Here is a 25,081-nt window from a genome sequence, read left to right as displayed (position 1 = left end):
TTTCTAATGTTGAAGTTAAGCTCTTATTCACATTTAATATAAATCGTAATATTTTGGAAAAGACTTTTAGAATCGAAGTCTAAACACATGAAATGGTCTAAAACTTGATTCCGATCCGTTTGGTATATGCTTCTATAAGTATCGATAAAATAATTCTATCATTCTGACACTAAAGGTACTGATGAAAATGCTCTTGATCCGAGCACCAGAAAGTGTCAAGGCGGTGAATTTCATGTCAATATGATTGCAATTTGATTGTTTGTTGATTTTCTGGTTAATTCTGATTTTTATTTGGTGTTTTTCTCGACGATTAAATTGTTCTGGAATCAAATGAACTTACAAGTTTAACGTAATTTTAATCTTATCGGTTGAAGACAAACCAATAATCAAATGTTTACATGAATTCTGATAATGAAGTTTCAATAAAAAGATGACGAAATAACAATAATTAACAATCATGGTTAACACGATAATTTGGACTCTGTGATAAATTATCGTTAATTGTTAAACCATTACTTTTTCAAATGTTTACAAAGATTTTCCTTCCTTCTTTGGTAGCCAGCGGGTGATGATCTAAATGGAATCGAGAAGATAAAATCGAGTTACAAATTGATTTCAAAAATTGATTACGATTTACTGATTATCTCACCTTAAGATATTCCCAGAATTTTGAGCAATTTATCAGGAGTTGAACATGATTTATCTGAGCGTAAATTCTCATTGAACTGAGCCAATTTGTTTGACGAGAAAAGAGTCGATTCTCGTTTCCTAACCGCGTATTCATTTGGCATTAACCATTTGTGATCTGAACATTCCTCGATCGTGGGTCGTTTTCTATTCAATTTCAATGAGTAAAACGTTAGTTGAACAATTCGATTGTGACCTTATCGTGATTCTAATACTTACGATGGAGATCGTTTAAAGACTAACATAAGGAAACGAATGGCTTCTTGAGTAACCTCTTTATACAAATGATCGAAATGGTATCTAACATATGAAACGTTCTCGATCGTTTCCTCTTCCGTTTCACCTTTAAATGGCGATGCACCGCTCAGAAGGATGTAGGCCAATATACCGACACACCAAATGTCAGTTGCTGTTGACACTTCTTCTCGTTTGATTATCTCAGGAGCTGAAATAAAGTAAATAGAGAGAGTAAGTTATATATATAGTTATATATAATAAATTGATAGATTGTCTTTCATATTAAAAGTGAAAGGGTTGATTATTAATTAGTTTAATTGTACGAACCTAAATATTCAGGTGATCCTTTTATTGTAACTTTGGTTCCATTTGGTGGGACGTGTCGAGCATTGGCAAAGTCGATTAACTTTATGTTCGGGAAATGGTTGTTAATGAGAACGATATTATCGGGCTGTAATTCGAGCATACAAATTCCCTGGAAATGTAGATACTCAATTCCATCGAGAACTTGTTGAATTATTCTAGTGACTGTATCTTCAGAATAAACTGTCGATTGAGATAAGTAAGTGAGCACATCGACCCCTGAGAGTCTTTCCATTCCCAAAGCGATTGTATCAGACCCACAGGTAGCGGAGTAAAGACTAACGATCCTTTCATGACATAAAGATTTTAACATTTCGTATTCATTCATGATTCCAGAAGATGCTTGATTTTCAACTAGACAGATTTTAAGGGCTAAAGGTTTTTCCGTTTCCTTACACGCAGCTTTAATGATTACTGAAAAGTGACCTCGAGCAATCTCATCGGATGATGTGTGATAAAGAGCTGTGGGTTCTATTCCTTGTTTCATTTCTATCGGTTGTCGTTCTCGAGAATAGTCAAGATCAGGGGCAGCAAGTTCTTCCCATTTAGCTTCGGTCAGAGTTTCACCAATGAGAAGTTTTTCCTTTTGACCTCTAGGTAAAGATATTCGAACATCAGAGCCAACGGGTGCCGTTGTTGAGGGTTCAGAGGGTTCTGAGAATTCAGACCAACCGAATTTATTTTTCGCTTTCACTCTGAAAGTATAACTTGTTCCTGGAGATAAATTTCGAACAAGATAAAATTCTTGAGATAATCTATCAACTAGTATATTCCATTCATTGGTTCCATGAATTGAATATTCTAATGAGTAGGATGTTATCCATGAATTTCCTAATCCTTTAGGTTGAGACCAGACCAGATAAGCTTCGGTAGCTGATGTGCCTCGAACCTCGGGGGGCTCAGGTTTCTCTGGTGCGGTTCCAATTCGCAGACGAGCGCGACAGAAAATTGCACCATGTTCATTGCGAGCAACACATTTGTAGCATCCAGCATCATATGCATGAACTGGATTGATAGTTAACTCTACTCGACCTGAAGACAATTGTTTCACACTAATTCGAGGTGATTCAATGATGATTCCATCATTACGGAACCAAGTGTACGTCGGTTTAGGTTCACCAACAGCGAAACAGCTGAAAAGACCAATTGAACCTTCGGTAACAACAACATCTTTGATCTTTTCACGGAAAAATGGTGGTACTATTTTCACGGAAACATCTCGACCCAAATGAAGAGCAGCTTCTTGTTTCAACTGGTGAATTTGACCATAAGCGTAACCAGGAGTACCAATTTCGTGCTGTAACCTCATCGGGACGGTTCGAGTATCTAAACCTTTACGTTCATCTTCAATTTCTTCGTCCATTACCTCAACGAAACGACGACGTTCACGAACTGCAACCTGAGGAGAACAACGTTGACCAATTCCAAGCTAAAATTCAATTTCGAACAAATCAAAAGAAAGAGAGAAAGAAAGAAAATGGATCCCGGAAACGGGAGAAGTTAAAAGTAAATTTAGTTGCGTTTAACTACAAACAATTAGTACAAATAACTTATTTCGAATTAGTCAACATGCAACAATCTAAGGAATGGTTTCAAGGTCATTTCGAATTAGAATCTAGTCTCATGATAGAGAAGGAGATTCAAGGTCAAGTGAAGAATCATGCTAGTCGTAAGCGAAGCAATATAATCCCGAATAGTGTTCTAATTAAAAGTCAGATCGTTTACCGAAGTTTAAGTTTTCTAAGGAAATTTACTCGGTCTCAATGCGATGTAACGTTTTTCTATTAATCGATTCTAAGAATTTGTCTCGAGAAAAGACCGAAATGATAACAGATAAACAACTTATGGAATCGCGTAAATGAAAAACATCAAAAGTATCATAAGTACATTGAATTTATTTAATCGAAAACAAAAAAGTTCTAATCAACAAAAATATAGTTTGACAGTAATTATCATCTAGGAATTAGTTTTATCCATGAAAGGACATTAAGATTATGAAAAGAACAGTTCAAAATATGATGATGACAATTAATATTAGTTTATCAACGAAATCGAGTTGATCGAGTTAGGGAACTGTTTTTGTACTAATTGATAGTTATTTTAACGGGGAATAATGAACTCAGGAATACATTGGTGTAACTGTTGTCGTTGTTTCGATTGGGTTTGCTCGAGGCTGTTTATAACTTCGCGAACAGTTAACATTAAAAGGAAAAGGGAGTAAATGAAAGCAATGGATAAAATGGTATCACTACGAAGCAGGAAACGGAAACCATTGGATAGGAAACGCTTGTAACTTACATTAGTGTCCCCCCAATGAGATGAACGAAGGCTATTCGCTAAACTTGGACTTCGACTGGCTCCAACTCGAAGGTATTCCCGAATACGAAGTGGAAAGTCAACATCACGATGTGGTAATAGGTAAGTGTCCGGTCCAGATTGGTATCTTAATTGGATGATTAGTTGATTGTAGAGAAAGACAAATCGAAATAAAAAGAAAAAGAAAAGTGAAATACAGAGTGACAATAATTGCACGAAGCGAAAATTGTTATAAACCAATTAATAGATTAATTTAATGATCAACTGAACGCATCAAGGGAAATTAAATTTTCTAATCAACCAATGATTTTAAGGAAACGATTAATCAATCAGTGTTCTAGTGATGAGTTTTTTCTGCTAATAATTATAATTTTTATTTCTCATGATGGTTAATCCTAAACCTTTGGTACTTAATTTCTTGAATCAGAATCTCATATGATAATCATTTCGAGTGAATTTTAATCTTAATGGAAAGACCATAAAAATCATTTAATGATCATTGAATACTCATGGAATCGATAATTTTTTCAGTCAATAATATTAATACTTGAAGCTTTATTTTGATATCATTTGATCATCTTTTGAGCAATTGAAGTTTAAGGTAATGAAAATCATGGATTGTTAATTGTTACAAGTTTTGAGTTAATTATGTGCGATTCAACAGTTGTGTGAATGTCTTACAAGTTTTGACAATTTAGGCTAATTGCTTTACTGATTAGTATGGTATGGGAATGTAAATGTTAATTGTTTTTATATTGAAAGTTGAAAGAGTTAATTATTATTAGGTAGATTAATTATAAGATTTTTCAATCGATAATTTTAGTTCTGAAAGTAAATCTTTATATTAGATAAAATCGGCTACGTGGCAATCTTATCACACTGTATTTTCCCATACAAGTTTTATTAGAAGGTGAAATAGCGCCAGAATCATAGATTTGGGTAGAAAATGGTGAATGGATCTAAACTGTTCTAAGATTTATTAATATGAGAATTCTGAGTAGTTCTAGTGGAATCATTAAATAGGTCGAATAGATTAGAAAGGGAGAATTGGACTTATTTGGACACTTACTGGCTTTCGGACGTGAAGTTTGCTGGATCGTATCCTGGTCTTGGTGAAACTGAATCGTCCATTTCGCTTGGTTTGAACTTGGGCTTGTGGTCAACAACTGGAGGCTCTGAGGGTTTGTAGGGTTCATCGGGAGGATAGATCATTTTACTTGGATGTTCAAAGCAGTAATCCAGCGGATTACGACGATAGTATTTTCTGCACGAAGCATTTTTGTACTGTAACATGAGAAAATATGAGAAATTAGAGATCGATTATTATAAAAAATGTGATCTATTACAATTGATACTAACCCAATCTCTCCATTTTTTGAGGTACTCTTTCAAAGCATCTATACAAGGTAATTTGTCTTCTCTATGATTGATCGAATCACCTGAGATCCATCTATGTTCAAGCGCTTTTTTTACATCCAATCGTTTAGTTGGGTCGATGATCAATAACTTGGAAAGGAAATCCTTAGCATCCTCTGAGACATGGACAAAAGTCTCATGAGAAAAGCTGATCTTGCCCTCTTTCAATCGGCTCAATGTCTCTCGGTCATTTTGCCCCAAGAAAGGTGAGATTCCAGTCAATAAAATATAAGTTAAAACACCAACACTCCAGAGATCGGCGGCGAGGCTGATTGGCTGTTTATTTACAATTTCAGGAGCAACGAATTCGGGATGACCGTATTCAAGAATTACCGATTTACCAGGGATGAGACGACGAGAAAGACTGAAATCGGCGATCTTAACATCTTCACCGTCGATACGTTCTAATAAAATATCACCAATCTGATAGAAAAATGCACATTAGTTAATAATCTAAATACAAATTCATTTAAAAGATTTTGAGAATTAAAGATTCTTACTGTTAATCCGAAATGTCCGATTTCTCGACCATGCATATGATTAAGTCCTTCTAAAATTTGGCGAATATAATTTGCGATTTCTTTTTCTGTTAATTGGCCTCTTCCAACGATCGCTTCAAGAAGTTCGCCACCACCGCAAATATCAGTGATAAGCGCCAGTGTCTCTTTATGGTCGAAAGCATCCCAAAGTCGAACCAATTTCGGGTGGAAAAATTGATTCATCATTTCTAATTCTCGATCCATGAAAGGTTTTGTATCTTCTTTCCCGTGCATCATTTTGATCGCATAATTATTGCCGCTCGCTCTTTCCACAGCGTGATAGGTTACACCTTGGGTTCCACGGCCAAGCTCATCGCCGAGATCATAATAGTCTTCTAGTGCTTTTTTACGAGGTCGAATAACTCTCGGTATATAATTAGCCCAATTGAATAAGATTTCATCGTCTAATGATCAAGAAAGAAAAAGCAAATTGTTAGCTTTGTATACATGCATTTCTACAATATGATCAATAATAACCTTCGATCGCTAAATTGGCTGAACAAGAAGCTGAACCGACAACGTTTGTCGCGGTCACTGAATAAAGACCAGCGTCTCTCGAGATGGTTGAATTTATGAACAATGTTGATCGGTTTTCGGACTCTTCCCATAAGATTTTAGTTCGATCTGAATCATGGATTGGCAGCCAATCCTTGAACCATTTAACTGTCGGCATTGGGATTCCTGTGACTTTACACTCCATTCGTGTGGACTTATAAGCCATTCCCGTTGTTTCCTTAAGTCGCAATATAAAAGATGGAGGTTCTAAGGAAATGAGAAGATAAAAAAATTTCTCAGAATTTTGTTAATAATCCTCATCTATCGATCGATATGATTCAGATTGATATTTTTTACCTGCTTGTAGTAATTTAATCTTCTTCCATGCTTCACCATGTTCGTTAGTTGCATGACAAGAATAAGTACCAACATCCTTTTCGGTCATTCGATTGATGAATAGACAAACCTTTCCGTTTCTATCCTTCATAACATCATAATTACCAGTTCCAATTTGTATCTAATAGCAATCGAAATAGTTAATAACCATGTCAATCCTTTTTCTCAAGTAATTTACCTCAATGTCATTAAAGAACCACTTTATATCTGGCTCAGGATAACCATAGACCCAGAATATAATAGTTACAGGTCGACCTCTGATTCCATACATTTCATCGTCCTCTTTTCTCAACCATCGTGGAGCACAGGCTGGTAAGTATTAAGATATAATAGAATTGTAAAAGTTATTTATTCTCAATTTTTTAAATTTGATCGATTCTTACCAATTTTATCAATCGGTGGTCTTTCAATCTCATAGTCTTTAGGTTTAGCATCAGGATCGATAAGTTTACTTCTGAAAGCAGTTACGACTGGTGATGGATCGGAAACGCCGAGTTTATTTTCAACTCGAACACGGAAACTGTAATCTTGACCTGGTTCTAAATTTCGGATATCACATCGATTATCTAAGATTCCAGTTCGATAGGGTTTCCAATCTGAATCGCTATATGGGTGTTTACACCAATCTAAAGTGTATGTTACAGGAATTCCGGAATATGAGGGAATCGCGGGTTTCCAGCCGAGTGAAATTCCAGTGTCCCACATTCTTATGATTCTTGGCTTTTCGAGAAGCCCAGAAGGCAGGCCACTTCGTTTGCTAAGTTCTTTACCAACATCCATACTTCGACGACGATATTTCTTATCCATATCTATAAATTGAATCGATTGATTTATAATAAATAAGTGATTTCAACAAAAGAATCAGGCAAAGTTTATATGTGATATTAGTAGAAGATTCTTACTATCAATTGTAAGTTTTGCTGAAGATGAATCGTTCCCATGAGGATTGGAAATGAATAATTGATATTCTCCAACATCAGCTGGTTCGACATTTCTAATAGTTAATCTCACGATTCCGTTGGTCTCGACATCGATCAAGTGCCGAGAAGTTGGTTCAAAATCTTTGCCGTCTTTAAACCTGAAATTAGAGTGCAAATAATAAAACTAAATTCGTGACAATTGGTAAATTTCATCAACTTACCATTTGAGTTCTGGCTTAGGATTACCGACAATACAGGCTGTGAACTTGGCGCTTTGACCTTCGGTGCATTCGTACTCATTGAATCGTTTTATAAATGCTGCAGGTTCCTCTTTAGTAGATCGATCACTGGAAAGATCAGAAGGTTTTTTTTTTTGGTATAAGAATCTATGTAAAAGTTCATAATAGTCTAGAACGGAAACAATTAATTACCTGACTTTAATTGAGCAACGAGTTGAGTCTGAGCCGACTGGATTTGTCGCTCGACACTCAATGGTACCACCATCGTTGGATGTTGGATTATTGATGATTAAACTGAGAAGATTTGATTCTCGTTTCAGCTGATATTTTAGTCCAGGTTCGATTAATTTACCATTATGATACCACTGAACCTCTGGTTCAGGATTACCAGAGACACTGCAGTTTAATGAGATCGGAGATTTGGTACCGAAAGTCGAATCAATCAGTTTCTGGGTGAATTTTGGAGGATCACGAGATCTAACGATTCCTCGACTTTTCGAGGAAATTGTTCCTAATGAGTTTCCAAGTTTAACTTCATAATCACCTTGATCCATTGGTCCACAATTACGTATCTCAAGACCAGCGCGTTTACCATCAAAGTATGGAACGATATTCGACCCTATGGTCAAAGGTTCACCATTACGGAACCACTTGACCTCATTGATTGGATTTCCTTCAATATGAGCCTCGAATTTCATTGTCTTTCCTTCATCGACCTCACAATCTGAAAGATTCTTAATCAATCGAGGTATTGATTCAGCCTGGTCGTTTTTCTTGGTTGGACCAACTGAAACATCACCTTCGGTTTTATTGGTTCCAAGTGGATTGACCGCCGCACACGAGTAATGACCTTTATCATTAGGTAATGTTTTAGTTATTATTAATGAGGAAACTCCATCGGGTTCATTTATTATCCGAAGTCGATCACCGTCCGGAATAATTGTTTCACCGTCTTTGAACCAAGTAAGTTCGGGTTTCGGTTCACCTTCGGTTTTTACCTCCAATTTAATAGGAAATCCATCAACCGCTTCGATATTTCCGTCCAAAGGTTTTACAAATCTAGGAGACTCTGAATCCACAAGGGAAAAAAGCAAATCAGAATAAGAGAAATGAGATAAATTGTTTAGATGATCAACTTACGATTAACTTTAATCGGTGCTGATGTTTTATCCTCTCCTAAATCGTTTCCAGCAACTACTGAGTAATTACCAGCATCTTCTGGTTTTACATCATCAATAGTTAAGCATTTGGTGTTCGGTGGTTTGTCTGTAAAGTGGTGACGATCATCAGGTTCGATTGGGTGTCCATCTTTCAACCATTTAACTTCGGGTGAGGGTTCACCAGAAACAGCGACAGAAAGTGTTGTTGGTTCACCGGCTTTAAGTGTCGTTGGTTTGAGACCTTCGTCGAAAGATGGTTTGGATAAAGATCGGGACAATCGACGAACGGAAACTGGAGCACTTGATCGAACTCTTCCTTCATCATTAGCTGCAGCCACAGTGTATTTACCTTCGTCATCAGGCGAAGCAGAGTTGATTGAAAGAGTAACAGTTCCATCGGGACTTTGACTCATAGTGATTCTCGAATTAGGTTTGATTTCTTCGCCATCTTTCAACCATTTTATATTCGGAGGTGGATGTCCATCAACTACTCCGGTTAAAACAAGAGGTTGACCCTCAGCTACATCAACTGGTGATAAATCAGCTGAGAAAGAGGGCTTCATGGTGGGTTTATCGACTGTCAGCTTGCCGGTAGTTATCACCTCCCCTGAGCTATTTGTCGCAATAGCTTTGTAACGACCAGCATCGTCGCCGTTACAATGGTCAAACATCAAACCTATGGTTCCATCAGGTTCACTTATGAAACCACAATGGGGATTGGGTGAGATCGGTTCATCGTCTTTAAACCAGCAAATTTCTGGTTTTGGATGGCCGGTAACTTTAGCTTCCATCTTAAAGGGTGACCCTTCTTTAACGGAGACATCGTGAAGATCCTCGATGAATTTGGGCTCTACATTTGGTTTTACAAATTCTTTCGCTAAAAATATAACGAGAGAGAAAGAGATGATGGTGAGATTGATTATCAAATGCTCTGAATTAGCTGAGAAACTGATCTACTTACGAGAAACTGAAACGTTGCTTGATGAGTTTACTTGATTTGGTCCATCGTTACCTACGACTACTTGATAAACACCGGAATCTTCGGGTTGAGCATCTTCAATGGTCAATATTAAAGTTCCGTCAGGAAGTATTTTAGTCTTGAGTCTATCGTTTTGAGGGATTTCTTTGCCATCTTTAAGCCATTTAATTGGTTCGTTTGTTGAATCATTGGAAAGTTTTGCTTCTAATTTCAACACATCGCCCTGTTTACCATTTAGACTATCGGGCAATCCTTTGATTAATTCTGGCTTCTCAATCGAAATCTTAGCTGTAGAATTTGCTTCACCGGCTTTGTTTTCAGCTTTACATGTATATTCACCAGCATCAGAACTTTTGAGATCTTTAAGTGATAGTTTATTCAATGTACCAACTTGTGAAACAAAAGCTTCAGACGATTCAATCAATTCAGAGCCGTTTTTGTACCAAGAAACAACCGGCGGTGGGAAACCTTTAACTTCAGCTTCTAAGGTTAATTCAGATCCTAATGAGCCAGAACAGTCAGTTAAGTTTTTAATGAACTTTGGAGGTTCAGCAATCAGGGTCAGTTTAACATCGGCCTCACTTGAACCTTCAATATTCTTAGCACTAACAATATAAGTTCCTTGAGTCGATTCGGAAGCTTTTTTAACATAAATACTGTGTTTAGTATCGGAATCAGAGATTATCTCAAATTCATCACCAGTCGACAATTTTACTCCATCTTTCATCCAAACTACTTCCGGTTTTGGAGACCCAGTAACTGTACATCCAATTAATGCAGTTGATCCTCTTTCGATTTCAATATCCTTTAACCCGCTGATCTTTGGTTTTTCAGCAGCGACTTTGATTGTTAATTTAGCTTCATCCTGAGCTTTACCAGAATCATTGACCGCCGAAACTGAATAACTGGCTTGGTCATCTGTTTGTGAACCTTTAACGGTCAATGAATGTGTATTGTTACCTAAATCTGAAACAATAATGTGCTCTGATGGAGTGACCTCTTTACCGTTGATTGACCAGATCACTTTGGGTGTAGGTGATCCGGTCACTTTAACGGTAAATGTAACATCCTCTCCCGATTGGACTGCGACATCAGTCAAAGGTTCAACAAATTTTGGTGCTTCTTTATTTTCTGTTTTAACGGTTAGATGACCAGTTCCAGAATCGACTCGACCAAAAGCATTTCGAGCGACAGCTTTATAATCACCAGCATCATCTAATTTAACTGATTTCAAAGGTAAACGATGAGTGATTCCATCGGCTTCCGATGTGGCCTCACATATTTTAAGGCCATCTTTGTACCATTCGACTTTGTCTGCGCCAGTAACTTGTACTTCAAGAGTAAGATCAAGGTCAGCCGAAACGGAGATGTCGGTCAATCCTTTGGTAAAATTAGGTGGACTTAGAACCGTAATTCGAGCTGAAGTGGAATCTTCGCCGATTTTATTTTTGGCTGAACATTTGTAAACACCTTCATCGACCGATTGAGCTGAATCGATAGTTAAACTGTAAGCATCGTCGATTTTACCGATAACCACTTTCTCCGAAATCTTGGTAATCTCTTGCTCGTCTTTGAACCAGGTCAGTGTTGGTTCGGGAACTCCGTCGACTTTAACAGTTAATGTCAACTTATCGTTCACATCAATATCTTTGTCTCGAAGTTTTTTAATGAATTTCGGTTCTCTCATAATCGTGAATGAAGCATTTGTCTCGTCATATCCATAGGGATTCTCTACAATTAACTTGTATTTTCCTTCAACCGATTCATCTGGTCGTCGAACAACCAGTTTGAATACTCCGATAGAATCATCGGACATTATTTTAAATCGACGATCAGATTCTGTGATTTCAATATCATCGATATACCATCGAATTGACGTTATCTTTGTTTTATCGGGCTCTTCGATTGAAGCTTTGAAAGTCACATCAAGATCGGTTTCTAAAGCCTCCAGATCTCGAAGTTTTTGCCCGAAAACTGGTTTCCTTTGATCGTATTGTTTAGATTCGTCTTTCTTAACATCGACAATTCCACTACTTCGAACTTCTCCTTCACTGTTAACGGCAACAATCGTGTATTTACCAGCAGTTTCAAGAGAAGCTTCTTTGATTCGTAAGATGAAAACACCATCTTCTTCTTCGATTATTTCGGTTCGTTTGGACGATTGACTGATCTCTTCTTCTTCAAACAACCATCGAACTTTAGGCCTTGGTGATCCACTGATTTTCACCTTAAGGTCTACATTGGTATCTCCTTCCTTACATTCGATATCTTCCAAACGTTTATCGAACGATGGTTTAGTAACAATTGTCAGCGAACCTTCTGATGTCTCTGATCCATATTGATTCTTAGCTACACATTGGTACTTTCCGGTATCTTCCACCGTTGTCGATCTTATTTTGAAACGATAAACTTCCGCTTCCTTTTCAGTTGAGATCTGACGGTCAAGTTTTTTACCATCTTTCATCAATACGACCTCCGGCTCAGGGTTACCTGAGACTTTCACCTTGAATTCAATGGTATCACCATCTTTAGCACTGACATCTTTCAATCCAAGTTGAAACTTAGGTGGAGCTGTTTAAGAAACAAAGTACAATTAGTTTACTAATTTCAACTCGACAAGAATAGACTTACAATTAACTGTGACAACTGATTGGCCTGTTTGCTGACCACAAGAATTGGAGACAATGCAAGTATAATTACCAGCATCTTCCAACTTAACGGGATCAATGACCAATGAATGAGTTTCATCTTTATCGACGATTTTGACCCGATCATCGAGTTTAACTGGTTGTCCATCTTTGAACCATTTAGCTGTGGGTGTTGGTGTCCCTTCAACGACAACATCAAGTGTCATGGGCTCATCGGTCATCACCGATTGATCTTTCAATTCCCGCTTAACTTTGGGAGCAGAATTAACTGTTAATTGACCAGAGGTTTCGACTTCTCCTAAATCATTTGATGCCTTTAAGCGATATTTTGAAGCATCATCTCGTCGAACTCCTTTAATCACTAATGTATAACTTTCTTCATCTTCGTATAAGAACTTGTACTTTTCATCGACTTTGATCTCCTCGTTGTCTTTATACCAAGTGATCAAAGGCTTCGGGTAACCCGTTATTTTAGCCTCCAACATGGCTGATGCTCCTTCGTTCACTTCAATGTCAGATATTGGTACTTTTACAGCGGGTTTTTCAGGTTCACGAAGTAATTTTCGAACCTCACCTTGAACGGAAAGTTCAGCCGAACAGGAAATTTTACCACTCGAAGTGGACGCAACACAAGTATAAAGTCCAGCGTCGTCTGGAGTAACATGTTGGAAGATGAGGGCAATTGTATCTTCTTCATCATCGAAAGTACATTGAAACCTTTCACTAGCCTCGAATTCTTGCCCATCTTTAAACCATCGAAAAGCGGGTGTTCGAGGCCTAGAACTTCTAGAATCCGCTCGAGAAATGTCCAAACTTTCTGGTTCGCCCAGGAAATGATCATCTTCCAATCCTTTGAAAATATCTTTGTGCTCTGAAATCAGAAAATTTTTATATATGGTAAGCAATTAGTTCTAATAGTAATTAAACAGATAATCGATTATCAATTCATCATCATAAATATTAATAAGGAAAAGAAAGCAAGAAAAGGTTCAAGAATCGAGAATCATTTGCGAGAAAACATTTACCGAGAGTCAGAATTTTGTAAGTTGAAGGAAAAGTTCTGGTGAGATATTAATATTTGAATTGTGACTGATTCGAATCGTTTTCTCATTCGAATGGGTATTATTTCATTAATAACTAATTTCGCAGTTAATTTGATACTAATATTTGGTTCTCATATGAAAGTACCTACTTGTAATTGTAACCTTGCCACTCGTTGAGTCTTCACCGTGAGTATTAATGGCGATCGCCTTATAAACACCAGCGTCTTCAGGTTTAACATGGTCAATAAATAATTCAAAAATTTCCTTATTTTCATAAATTATTCTCACTCGATCATCTGTAATTAAGGGCTTATCATCTTTATAACTAATGATTAAATATAATCAACGTACGAAAGAGGAAGAGATAAAGTAAAATCATATATTAACATGGCGAAATCGAAATCGAAATCAATTAATTGTGTTACCATGATGATTTAAATTCTAGTTAACAATTAGTCGGTTAAGATAATAATTTGTTTATAAAACTAACGAAAAACTAATTCTTTTATTAGAAACCTATTCTAATTGTGAGTTGGTTCTATTCACTGGTTAATCAACTAGTTAATCGACCGATAAGTGACCTTACAATGTAACATTTGGAATGGGTAATCCTCGAACAATCATCTCAAATCGAACTGTTGTCCCTTCTAATAACTCGGTGTCCTTGAGTTTAATCTTGAACTTTGGTGGGTGAGGTAAAACTGAGCCACCGGGTGTAGTTGGTCTAGAATCAGGTTTCAATGAATCTAAGACCAGTATGGGTATAAGAGAATGCGATTGAAACGATTGATTGGAAATTGAAATGACAAAATAATAAACAGTTAAAAGGCTAAAATAATAATGGATAGTAATTAGAATGACTAATCTAATTGGGATTCTAACCTTGTTTAACATTCAAAGCAGCACTTGAAGACGTTTTTCCCTTATCATTTGAAGCTATAACGGTATAAAGACCAGAATCGTCATTGGTGATTCCATCAATCGTCAAGATAAACTTGTCACTCGAAGTGATAAATTGAACATTTTCCGATTCCCTTAACTTTGCATTGTCTTTCAACCAGGTAACATTTACAGGAAGTGCTGATTTAACTTGACATTCGAGGACAGCTTTTTCTCCAACTATGTATTTATATACATAAGTGGTCAGTTTATTATTGGATGGTGATGGTCAGTGAAAAGCATAAATGGAAGCATTGGAAGTTGTGAAGCATTAAAGCAAGAAAAGAAAGAGATGGAATCAAATATTATTTGAGATGAAGAAAATTTTGAAGAGAAGGAAATAGAAAATGAACAAACCATGTTGATTAACGGGCTTGAGTGGCTGTCGAAAGACTGGCTTGGCTTCTAGATCACAAGCTGAGAAATATAAAGAATCATCATCCTCTGAAGCAGAAATAAACTCTACATGAAGAGAAGACACCAAGAGCCAGAGAACGGGAAAGGATCGAGACGAAGAGAGAAAATGGATAACGGTAACCCAATTATGACCTTATTCTCAGAATTCTGGTAATCAGTTATCTAGTTAACTAAATTCTCAATGCTATTACTCTCATACGTGACCTTTTTTGTCCTTCGAATATAAATTGAGGTCAAAATCACAAGGTTTAACTGCTCAAAACTAATTGTAATTATTGGTAAAATTAAACTGTTACGATTGGAAAAAGGATCCTATGCAAAGGCATCTTGAAAAAGGAATTGGATTTGAGCGCAGTTTCTTAATCAATCAAACAGGGAGATTGATGATTATCATTATGATTTATATTTAATCTTGTATTTTGGTCATAATTTGGCTTAGTTATCCGAATGAAATTGAAGCCATGCAATGAATAATCAAGCTCATGTTATCAATATCTCACCGTTAGTATTTAGATGATAGTTGTTTTCCATGTAAGGTATGAATGGCAAAGTTTGAAAACAGAATTATTATAATATAATCAGATAATAAACTAAGCAATTTAATTACGGAATCAGAATTTAGAATCAGAATGCTATTTAAAGTAGTTTTATTGACTTTCTAACAGTTAGAGTTATTTTCGAAATTTTTTCGATAGTATTTAATGTGGTTAGAGTATCTCATTAGCTATTGATAATTGTTTTCTACAAATTTTTTGATTCTTCTAAATTATCAACAAGTGACGCAATATCCGGTTCGAACTTTGTTCTAAGTTTCCGGTTTGAATAAATGAAATTTTCTTTTTGTAACTATTTTTAAATGTGACCATAAGACTCAGCATCTTATTTAGAACACGGGCCAGGCCACTAGCTCTTTTCATTCGAAGTTTTTAACATTTTTCATGGCTATCTCTAAGAAAGTCGACAGTTTATTTTCGACATGAGTTCGAAAAATCAAAGTTTTAGTCCTCTGATATCATGGAATAGTCTTGAAAAAATATCAAATTAGAGCTAAAAAGTTTCTCATTAATAGTCTATAATTTCAATTAAATTAGTTGATTATTAGAGTAACTGGGGCAGTTTGAAAATATTAGTCCCAAACTTTACCGTCCATACCTTATAATGTAACTTGTTATGTATTTAATCAAAGGGTGCGATTGATTTTTACCAAGATAATTATTTGATTGGACAAAAAATGGTCACAATTTAAAATAATTTTAGTAATTAAAAGTTTAGTTGTATCGATGAGCTTAATTAGGGATTTCAGTTCTATTAGAAGGTGATGGTTAAGGTTGTGAGTTATGGTGATTAATGTGCGGTTAAATTGTTAGAACTTTTATTCGGTGTACCTTCGATATCGGTGACTGAACCAGATCGAAGAGATTCTGTCATAACAGTGTTGCTTCCATCGTTTGTCGCTAAATCTTCGGCAAGGCCAACTTTAGTATCGATATCACTTGTCACTTGAGATCCACTTAATTGTTGCAGAGTTAAATCTTCACTTAATGGTTCAGGAGTAATACCTTTGCTGATATCATCTAATTTAAGACAATCAGTACCATCGTCGCTTATTTCAGGATCAGGAATATCAGCGAGTTCTTCAATTGCTGTGGAAAAGAATGAGAAAAAAATATTAGAATAAGCTGATCGAGTGTATCGTTGGAATCAACATTTTTACCTAATTTTCGGACATCTTGAATTTCTTGTTTCCATGACTTGATTATCTCCGCTGTCTTGGCTTGAAGTTTAAATGGAAATCCTTTGACCCCTGGTTCTTTGTGCTGGACATTGATTGTGAGATCGTCAACATCTTCAAAGTTGACATCCTCCAACTAAAGTGAAACATTATCAAGATTTTCAATGAAACTTTAGCTCTGAAATTTATTTCTCATTAATTTACCTTTGTAATTGTCTTAATTACATATCCTTGACGGTCTTTAGCTAAATTGACAACATCAGTCGTAATTAACTGTCGAGTAAATAAGAAAACATATCGTTCAACTGGTTCAGAACTTTCATCCTGAATAACTTGAAACCAGTCCTATTTACGATGATTAAGTTGATGGAAAGAAGAAGGAAAAAAAAATAAGATGATTTAATGATCTAATTGTTCCAACAGGGATTAGGTCTAAGGTGAGATTAAATTGTATTAAGGATTGAACAGCATTAGTTTGTAAATCGCCACAAATTAATCGCTAAGAGGAAAAGGGAGGAAAAGGATTAACGGAATAAAAATCGGACGATCTGTAGTATATTGCATTTCGTTTGAAGCATTAAAATATTACGTCGACTTGATTACATGACCGAACCAACATGAGATTGGGCATAAGATCATTCATCCAATTCAATCAAAAACTTTTTCTTCCTTCAAGTGAGAAGTTGAATCAACAAAAAGAATGAAAATTTCACCTCTTACCAATGATGAAAGCGATCGAATCGGTGATTAATCTATTATTTGCCAGTCTCATGTTCAATTTTTCGTAGTAGTTTTGTCTTCGCAATTTGTAAAGCTTAATAATTAGCGTGATTTATAATCAGCTGAGTTAATAGATTATATTTTTGTATAAAGGGTGTGAAGCTGATAGTTTTATGTGAATCTAATGAATAGCGATGAACCTAAATTGACTTCCAGCGCAGTGCTAAGCCTTGCAATTGACATTTACTGTCCTACAAATAGTCCGATTAAGGTGAATAAGGTGAAATTGTAACTTAATTTTGCTCGTAATACATGTTTCAGGAGACGACCAGATTTATGAAGATTCCCTTTGTAACCTATCATGTTGTTGATGAATTGAAGATCAGTGGCACGTTGGGGTATCACTCGCATCAGTTCAAGGGCTTTGCAAAGGTCACCACTGTCTTCACCTAATCTATTTGAGTATTTGATGAGCTCCTGTGGATCAAATAGAATGAGATTGAGTTAATAACAGAGTGAAAAGATTTCGAGAATGGGCTTTTCTTACCTTGAGCAATAATTGGTAATCATTGATCCGCTGAACAGGTAACTTGAGGTGATCAGCAAGACTTTTGTCATCTTTGATCTTACTACTGTAGTTCTGTAGGGATGGTGAAAGAATATTAATAAATGATTGAAACAAAAAGTTCCAAGATTCTTATCTTATTGACTATTACATACATCGAAATAATCCTTAAGTGGACCTGATTCGAGTAATTTTTGAGCTTGTGGTAAATCGTGACAATATCGAACATGTTTATCGAAATCTCTTTCTAGTCTTAGGAAAGTATTTCCAACTTTGGATGGATCTTCAGCAGCGTAATATTGAACTCCCTTCATGAGAACATCGTTGTGGAAATCGGCGATTTCTTTAAAACATCCGAATAGAGGAACCTTTTGATCTCGCAACTCTTTCGGCATAATTGAACTGTCCATGTGCTTCAAGTACGTGTTCGCAATGAACTGCATATCCCGATTGAAATCTTCTTCCGTTTCAACCAATTCTTTGAGTACATTTCTGGAAGTATTCGTGGCCCAAATAAAATATTAAAGGTAAGAAAAATATTAAATCTCAACTAGAAAATAGATATGGTTGAAAATTTTGTCTAGATTAAGTTTAAGCTTCGGATTAACTTGAATCCTGATCAACCACAGATAACGATTATAAATTTGAATATGGAAATTCTATCTTTTTAGATATCAAAAGTCTCTGATTTTGTTCTTAAGGCTAATACCTGAAAGAAGATTAACAGAAAAAGATAATCAAGAAGCTTAATCTTTGGTTGAGAAATTAATTGATTAGGACGATTCGATTATTGGGTAAAAAAATTGGATTCTTACTTTCGTCTCTTTTTAGCTTCTTCAATTTTTGGATCAATCTCTTCGGGCTCATCTTCGGCTACAGGGTGACTTGGGTCATAGGGTGTCTTCTGTTCCAGATAACATGATGGAACAAAACCTTCCTCGGAGATACGATTCTGTTTACATGGGCGAGTTTGAACTTTCCATCTGAGGAAGAAGAAGATAAAAGTAATCAGATTAATCGTCTAGATATCAAGATAGATGCTAATAAAAGTGTAATAATAAAACTTGGTTTTCGATATCGAGTTTTGCCAATTGGTCAAATTTTCTCTGATCAAAGGCGTTGGTCCAGTTTTTGAGGTTTTCTAAGCAAAGAGAAAAGTGAATACTCTGTGTAGATTTAAAATCTTCGGGGCAAATTTCTTAATGATCTGTTATCATCTCCCAGGTTCTAATGTCAAACCTGTATGAAGATAAAAGTAGGTGGTCTTCTTGAGAGTATCAAAGTGGCCAAAGGTCAAGCTTTATTCATTGACCACAAAGTTTATTCTGAATTGGAATTGGGATAAATTTGCCTTCGGGCTTTTGGCATCCATATTTTGAGTCCTTTTTTGATCGAAGCTATTTAAGGTCAGTCTTTTCTTAAGTGCTGTTCATTTTCTGTTCGAGCTTGATACTATTCACTTAAAGTAAACATATTCTCTGCATTCTGTGTCTTAACCGAGTGTTTTCATCGCTCCATCTATCTAGCACCATGCGAATCTTAATATCAATAATTTTGTGCTTAGTTTGTAAAATTCCAGGTTCAAATCAATCTTTAATGGACACGCTAATGTCACCGATAAACTGGATGATGCAAGCAGCAACGCCAACCGACCAAAAGATTGACAAGTTGATATCTGAGGCTCTTGTTGATGAGATTGATTCAGTATCTGGAACTCAGTCCTCAGAGGATCTTTTGCTGACCACTATGATCCCTCCAACTGATTCACCGATAGAAACAACTTCTTATCCGACATCTTCATCGTCTTTATCTTCAAAATTATCTTTGACATCTTCTCCTCCAACAACAACCAAACTACCGACAATAACAGCATCATCAACAACAACACCGACACCAATTCCCATGAATCATGATCCAGCCTTGAATTTGGTGAAAATGTTGGCGAATTTAACAACTAACAGCCTTGGTACTCGAACAGATCGTCCAGAAGGATATGATGAGGACGAGGAACCGCAACCAGTTTATACTTCAGCAGATTCTGACCAAGAAACAGAAAATGATGAATACCGACCTCACTTTCAATTTCATTCAGAGTTAGCGAAAGCTTTAGGTGTTCTTCATGACAATCGAAAAGTTGTTCCAAATAGATTGTAGAAAATAATATAATTTTCTGTTATTCGAAATCAAATTCAATCTGTACAACCCATTTAAACTTGAAATGAAAAAATCAAGCATTCATCTTACCAGTAATTATCCTTTACAATAAATTGCTATCAGTTGTGATTCATATTCATTAACTTACTTGTGGGGTTTATCTTTATTTAAAACGATAACTTCTTGGCCTTCTTTCAGTTCAATTTCATCTTGAGCTGATTTGGGTGGACTGTAATCCAATACAGCGACATAGATGTTTTCCTAAACGAAGGAGGTTCGATATGAGAAAAATTTTACGAAAAAAAGAAATGATAATTAATGTCTTTGGGAAGAAGATCCTTCACCCAATTCATGTGAAGCATGAAAGGGCAACTAAAAAACGAGAAGAAGATGTGAGAGTGAAGATAATGAGGAAGATAAAAGGGGGAGAAATTCTGGCGAATCTAAAGGATGACTGGAAGAGGTAAACATGGCGCTGATAATTAATAAGGAGATGATATTGAAATCACTCAGCATCAAATGGTGGTTTTGATGGAGCAAAAAATTGAACATTTTGAGCCTTATTAAGTTGGTTGAGAGAGATGATTGCAAAATTGTACTAATAATCTAATTCTGAGTAAGAGGCATCGAGAAAATTGAAATGAATAATTTCTCATCTTATGAATTAATTTTCTTTTTCTAAGTTATCGAAATTGCCAAGAATTTTTTCTCATTCTTGTTATCCATTTATTCACAAGGTAAAATGTACAGTTTAGTATAACCATCTCTCCATTGTCTGTTATAAACATCGCAAGTTCAATGATATTATACAGATATTCACCATGAAATTATTGTTTCCGGTTGATAATAAGAGTTAAAATTTAGAAACATGGAAAGATAAAGAGATGAGAGAAACAACTTTGCTTTTTTATAATCTAATGTTAAGATTAGTTTACATTGGAAATACTATTTATAACCAAATTAATCTAACGAAGAAAAGTAACTCGAACAGTTTGTTAAGATTAACCCACCACTCAATCAACGACTTCAAGCTCTCTCTCTTCTCATCTTCTTCCTTCTCCCTCTCTTCATCTTCCCTCTGAGTAAAAATATACACGAAACAAAAAGCATCTTCATGGTGTCTTCATGATACGCATTCTCATTAATGGTGACACTTTTTTGTATTAGAAATTTTTATCGAGATATTTGGTTATTGTCCGGTGATTTGAACTAGGAAATTTGATTCGATTCTTACCTCATTTATTGTCGATGATCGGGATTTTAATCGAAAACTTGGTGATACTGGCCGATCTTCATCGAGAGCTGATGCTTTGTATGACTTATATGAATCTACTCTGTCAAGAGATCGTTTCCGGTTACTCGATTTGAAACTTCCTTCATCGGAAACATTAGATGATTGACGATAAAGTAGAGATGATTCTTGACTTTCTGACCGCTTGTAACGTCCACTTGCCGTTAGACCTCCGCTGCCGATGGCTAATCCGTCGTCCTCTGTAGATCCCAAACGACTCAGACCTCGTTTGGTTGTTGCACTTAGGCCATAGTTTTCGTCTTCAGTTAATTTTGATGTTATTCTTGATGATCTAATTGTGGATGCAATTCCACTGCCACTCGTGTCCAGGTCATCTTCCAAAGCTGCATAGATTCGACCTGAATATTTTCGCGTTGTACTTGAGCTTTCTTCTCCATAATCGCGAGATGTTTTCTTACTGATCAGATAATCATTTGAACTATCGTCTAGTCCATGAGATCGTGAAGTTTTTCTTGTGCTTAAATAAGAATCAACTCCTGTTGAAGAATCAAGATCAGCACTTAATCCACGAGAGTATTTCCGAGAATATGAACCAGAATCTTCTGTGCGACTTGCTGTACGACTTGCAATTCGTTTTGACGTTGAAAAATCATCATCAGAGTCTTTCCGATCATATAAACGACCAGAAACTCGAGAAGAAGATGTCGATTCAAAGGACTCCTCTCTAGGACGAGTATTTCGTCGAGTCGTTGAAAGACCGATATCATCTGAATCTAAACGCGATAAACGTGATCCAGTTCCTGTTCCAGTTCGTGATGTTGACTTATAAGAACTCGTGAAACCTTCATCTCCACCAGCAGCACCTCCTGAATTAGATAATGAGACAAAAATTAACAGAATTTCAAGAGAAATGAGTTTTTCCATCTGATTGAAAAAAAGGTCTAAATCGTAATGGACATTTGATGCGTTCGACAATTCGCCAACTTAACATTATCTTGAATGAAATCACGAATTCATCAATAAAAATAGCTTTCGATTTCTAGAAAACTAGGTTACATTTGATGACAAAGTTTATAAATGTATTAAAATGTGACCTTGAAAATTGAGCCAACATTTCATTAGAATTGTTGTTATCAATTAGGCTAATCAAGATTCTAAGTACATATTCAACTCTTAATCCCTGAGATAATTCAAATTAATGCGATACAGTTTTGATTGTTGAATTTATGTTGCAATAAATTAGTTGATAATTTGAGAAAATCATCTAAATAATAACAACAATCAACAAATAATAAAGTAAAATTAGTGAAATTTACCTTCACTTGAGAACCGATAGGACGATGATGATGCCCGATAAGATGAACGGGAATAAGACATGATTAATTAATTCCTTATTGATTTAATCCTTATTGGAACATTTTGTTAAGCTGATTAATAATACAAATTTTTTGGTGATAATAAATCAACAGGTTGAATATAACTTTAAATCAATTTGGTTGTAGCAATTAAAAGGTTATCACAGATTAAGAAAATGAACTTTTTTTGCACAATTTAATTGGTTTACAATCAATAGTCAATGAAAATTGTAGATGTTGTAACAATAAGTAAGAGTTGATGAGTTAATTATGTTTATGATTACGACAATTATGGTTTGAAATAAGTGTTTGTCTTGTTGTTGTTTGGATTTTCAAGATTTACTAACAAGATTCAATTTGTAATGAACATCCTTTGATTGATTGAATTGATTCACCAAATTGGTTTTGATGTTACCTAATAAAATAGAGACTCGAACTCAACAACCAACAGAAAACAGTTTAAATTATTCAAATAATTTTTCTCTTCTTGTTAAAAGAAATTAGAGAGAGAGAGAGAGAGAGAGAGAGAGAGAGAGAGATTCCAAGTTTTGACTGCAAAGAAAGAGGATGACGAGGATGAGAAGATGAGGGAAGATGAAGATAATATTCGTGGATGCTGTTTATGGAATTGAAAGGCTGAAACTTTGGTTAACAAGATTGCAAGAAGGTTGGTTAATGTACCATCATGATGATGCGTAAGAAGAAAGTTCTATTCGAGAGGACGAACGCACACTCTACACGTAATAACACGTATTCCAGGGGAAGAAGAGGGAGGCATGAGAGGGAGATGGAAGATGAGGCAGATGAAGTTGTAAAGAACTAGAGAGAGAGAGAGAGAGAGAGAGAGAGAGAGAGAGAGAGTAAAGTACTATTTTGAGTTCCATTGAATTTGGTACAATTTCTGGTGACAAATATTCTCAACTCTGTTATAACATTGGAAAACTTTTCATCATCATGTTCAGTTTTTTTCTTTTCTCTGGTTAGAGCCAAAGAACGTATTCTCTAAAGATTATATTCTCTTTGTCTATTTTTATTTCTTTTACTGTACTAGTCATTTTTGTTTTCTTCTCATTCACCTTCCACTTTTCTTAAGATGATCATGATGATCGTTTGAAGACAGAATCTTGTTCACACCTCATTTAGAATTATATCTTCCTGAACAGAACTTTTCTCATGTCAATAATGTGAGTGAGTTAAAGACAATTCATACAATATAAACAATTAGTGATCGATTTACTCGATTATTGTTTACAAATTGTGTCTATCAATTCATAAAACCTCCAAAGTAATAACATTTCAGCTTAGATTTCCTTGTTCGATTCAATTTGATGACAAATTAAAGAGCGAGAATATCTAAGTTTATTGAAGAGGATTAATGGAAATCGATTCAATTAGAAATTAGAAAGGAGAAAATTAAAAATTACTCTGAGCTTGTCAAGTTTGGTGGAAAAGCGTCAATTTGATTCTTGGTTCATTGAAATTGCCAAGTAGACGGAAGATGCTTGATAAGCAAATTATATCTTCATCCAAGTTAATAAGTCTGCATCAGGGTGAATTCTTAATTCTTGTTCCTTGTATCATTTCGTTGGTCCTCGAGTTTCCATCATTATCATCACGACATCAGCTCATTTTTTCTGTGGTTTTCTCTTTCTTTTCTTCCTTCATCCAAAAAAGATACACGATAATCTCTTAGCTTGGAGAAAAATACAACAACTACACGAGGAATTTGATTATCATCCAAACAACGAAGTTCAACAGTGAGAATTACAGAATAATAGATCTTAATCAAATCTTTTGTCATTAATTCAGCTTCATCAGGATTAAGAAGAGAAAATTAAATTACTTGAGATAAACAAAACAAGGAAAGTGATTAATGATAATGAGCTTACACCAAGCAATTAGAACCATCATAATGATTACATAGCCACGTTGATTTGGACGGAGAAAAAAGTTCAAACAATTAACCCTTCTAGGATATTCTTTCTCTCTCTCGAATCGTTCAATCTTAATAAAAGTTCACATGTGAGCGAAACTCAGTTTGGACAAAAGTTCGAAGCCATCAAATAGATTGAGCGAGTTGATTGTTTCTCCAGTTATTTTTGTCAACTCGACAGGTCCAATGTCTCCATTAACTTTTCCACTTAATTGATCATGTCAATCGTAAATGATCGTAAATTGTTCATCAATTAGATCGTTTTCGTTGGCGGTCATTTACAAGTTCGAGATAAATGTCAATAAATGTTAGAAATATGATTCGTTGAGATAATTAATAATTTCTCCGTCAGCATATTTACCAATGTATTTCAATTTTCTCTGGTAGTTATATTGTCGTTCCATAGAAGATAAATTGCTGAAATTAGAGTTTACATGATTTAGTAATAAACAAATATCTTATTACCTAATTCTCATGTTGAAGTTTAACCAGTTAATTGGTTAAGATCGAGAGAATCTTCGAGTTCAATAACATCCATGTTATTATCTATTCACTGTCTGGTTGTTAACTATCAAG

The 25,081-nt window shown here is 35.5% G+C and overlaps 1 protein-coding gene across 8 annotated transcripts; it reads right to left on the bottom strand.

Annotated features, from left to right (window-relative positions):
* Positions 1 to 339: 339 nt before the first annotated feature.
* On the bottom strand, positions 340 to 23,037 carry LOC128397234 (obscurin-like). Of its 8 annotated transcripts, none has more exons than XM_053357936.1 (32): positions 22,534 to 23,037; positions 21,200 to 22,083; positions 20,114 to 20,226; positions 18,627 to 18,794; positions 17,967 to 18,303; positions 17,794 to 17,886; positions 17,544 to 17,723; positions 16,731 to 16,871; positions 16,509 to 16,662; positions 16,180 to 16,437; positions 14,735 to 14,839; positions 14,321 to 14,557; positions 14,025 to 14,184; positions 13,588 to 13,763; positions 12,379 to 13,266; positions 9,730 to 12,318; positions 8,749 to 9,645; positions 7,801 to 8,677; positions 7,591 to 7,716; positions 7,352 to 7,527; positions 6,833 to 7,258; positions 6,628 to 6,758; positions 6,411 to 6,570; positions 6,036 to 6,320; positions 5,520 to 5,962; positions 4,963 to 5,442; positions 4,673 to 4,887; positions 3,586 to 3,730; positions 1,252 to 2,686; positions 907 to 1,132; positions 650 to 834; positions 340 to 573 (listed from the first exon to the last, which is right to left on the bottom strand). In XM_053357936.1, exons 1-31 carry the CDS (start codon positions 22,592 to 22,594, stop codon positions 651 to 653), a joined length of 12,750 nt encoding a protein of 4,249 aa, XP_053213911.1. In that variant the 5' UTR covers positions 22,595 to 23,037; the 3' UTR covers positions 340 to 573; position 650. The 8 variants fall into 8 exon arrangements, with proteins under 8 accessions (XP_053213911.1, XP_053213909.1, XP_053213912.1 ...); XM_053357934.1 differs by having other exon boundaries at positions 1,252 to 2,716; positions 22,534 to 23,036; XM_053357937.1 differs by having other exon boundaries at positions 1,252 to 2,716; positions 14,735 to 14,794; positions 22,534 to 23,036.
* Positions 23,038 to 25,081: the final 2,044 nt, after the last annotated feature.

Source organism: Panonychus citri, unplaced genomic scaffold (assembly GCF_014898815.1).
Source record: "Panonychus citri isolate SS breed McGregor unplaced genomic scaffold, ASM1489881v1 Contig00028, whole genome shotgun sequence".
Taxonomy (NCBI): domain Eukaryota; kingdom Metazoa; phylum Arthropoda; class Arachnida; order Trombidiformes; family Tetranychidae; genus Panonychus; species Panonychus citri.
This window is presented reverse-complemented; position numbering and strand designations above follow the sequence as displayed.

Coding starts and splice junctions, on each gene's coding strand:
- LOC128397234 (XM_053357934.1), bottom strand. CDS start 22,594: ATGTCTTATTCCCGTTCATCTTATCGGGCATCATCATCGTCCTATCGG. Junction 12,319..12,378: donor ATCAGTTGTCACAGTTAATT/GTAAGTCTATTC, acceptor TTTCTTAAACAG/CTCCACCTAAGTTTCAACTT. Junction 6,321..6,410: donor GATTAAATTACTACAAGCAG/GTAAAAAATATC, acceptor TCATTTCCTTAG/AACCTCCATCTTTTATATTG.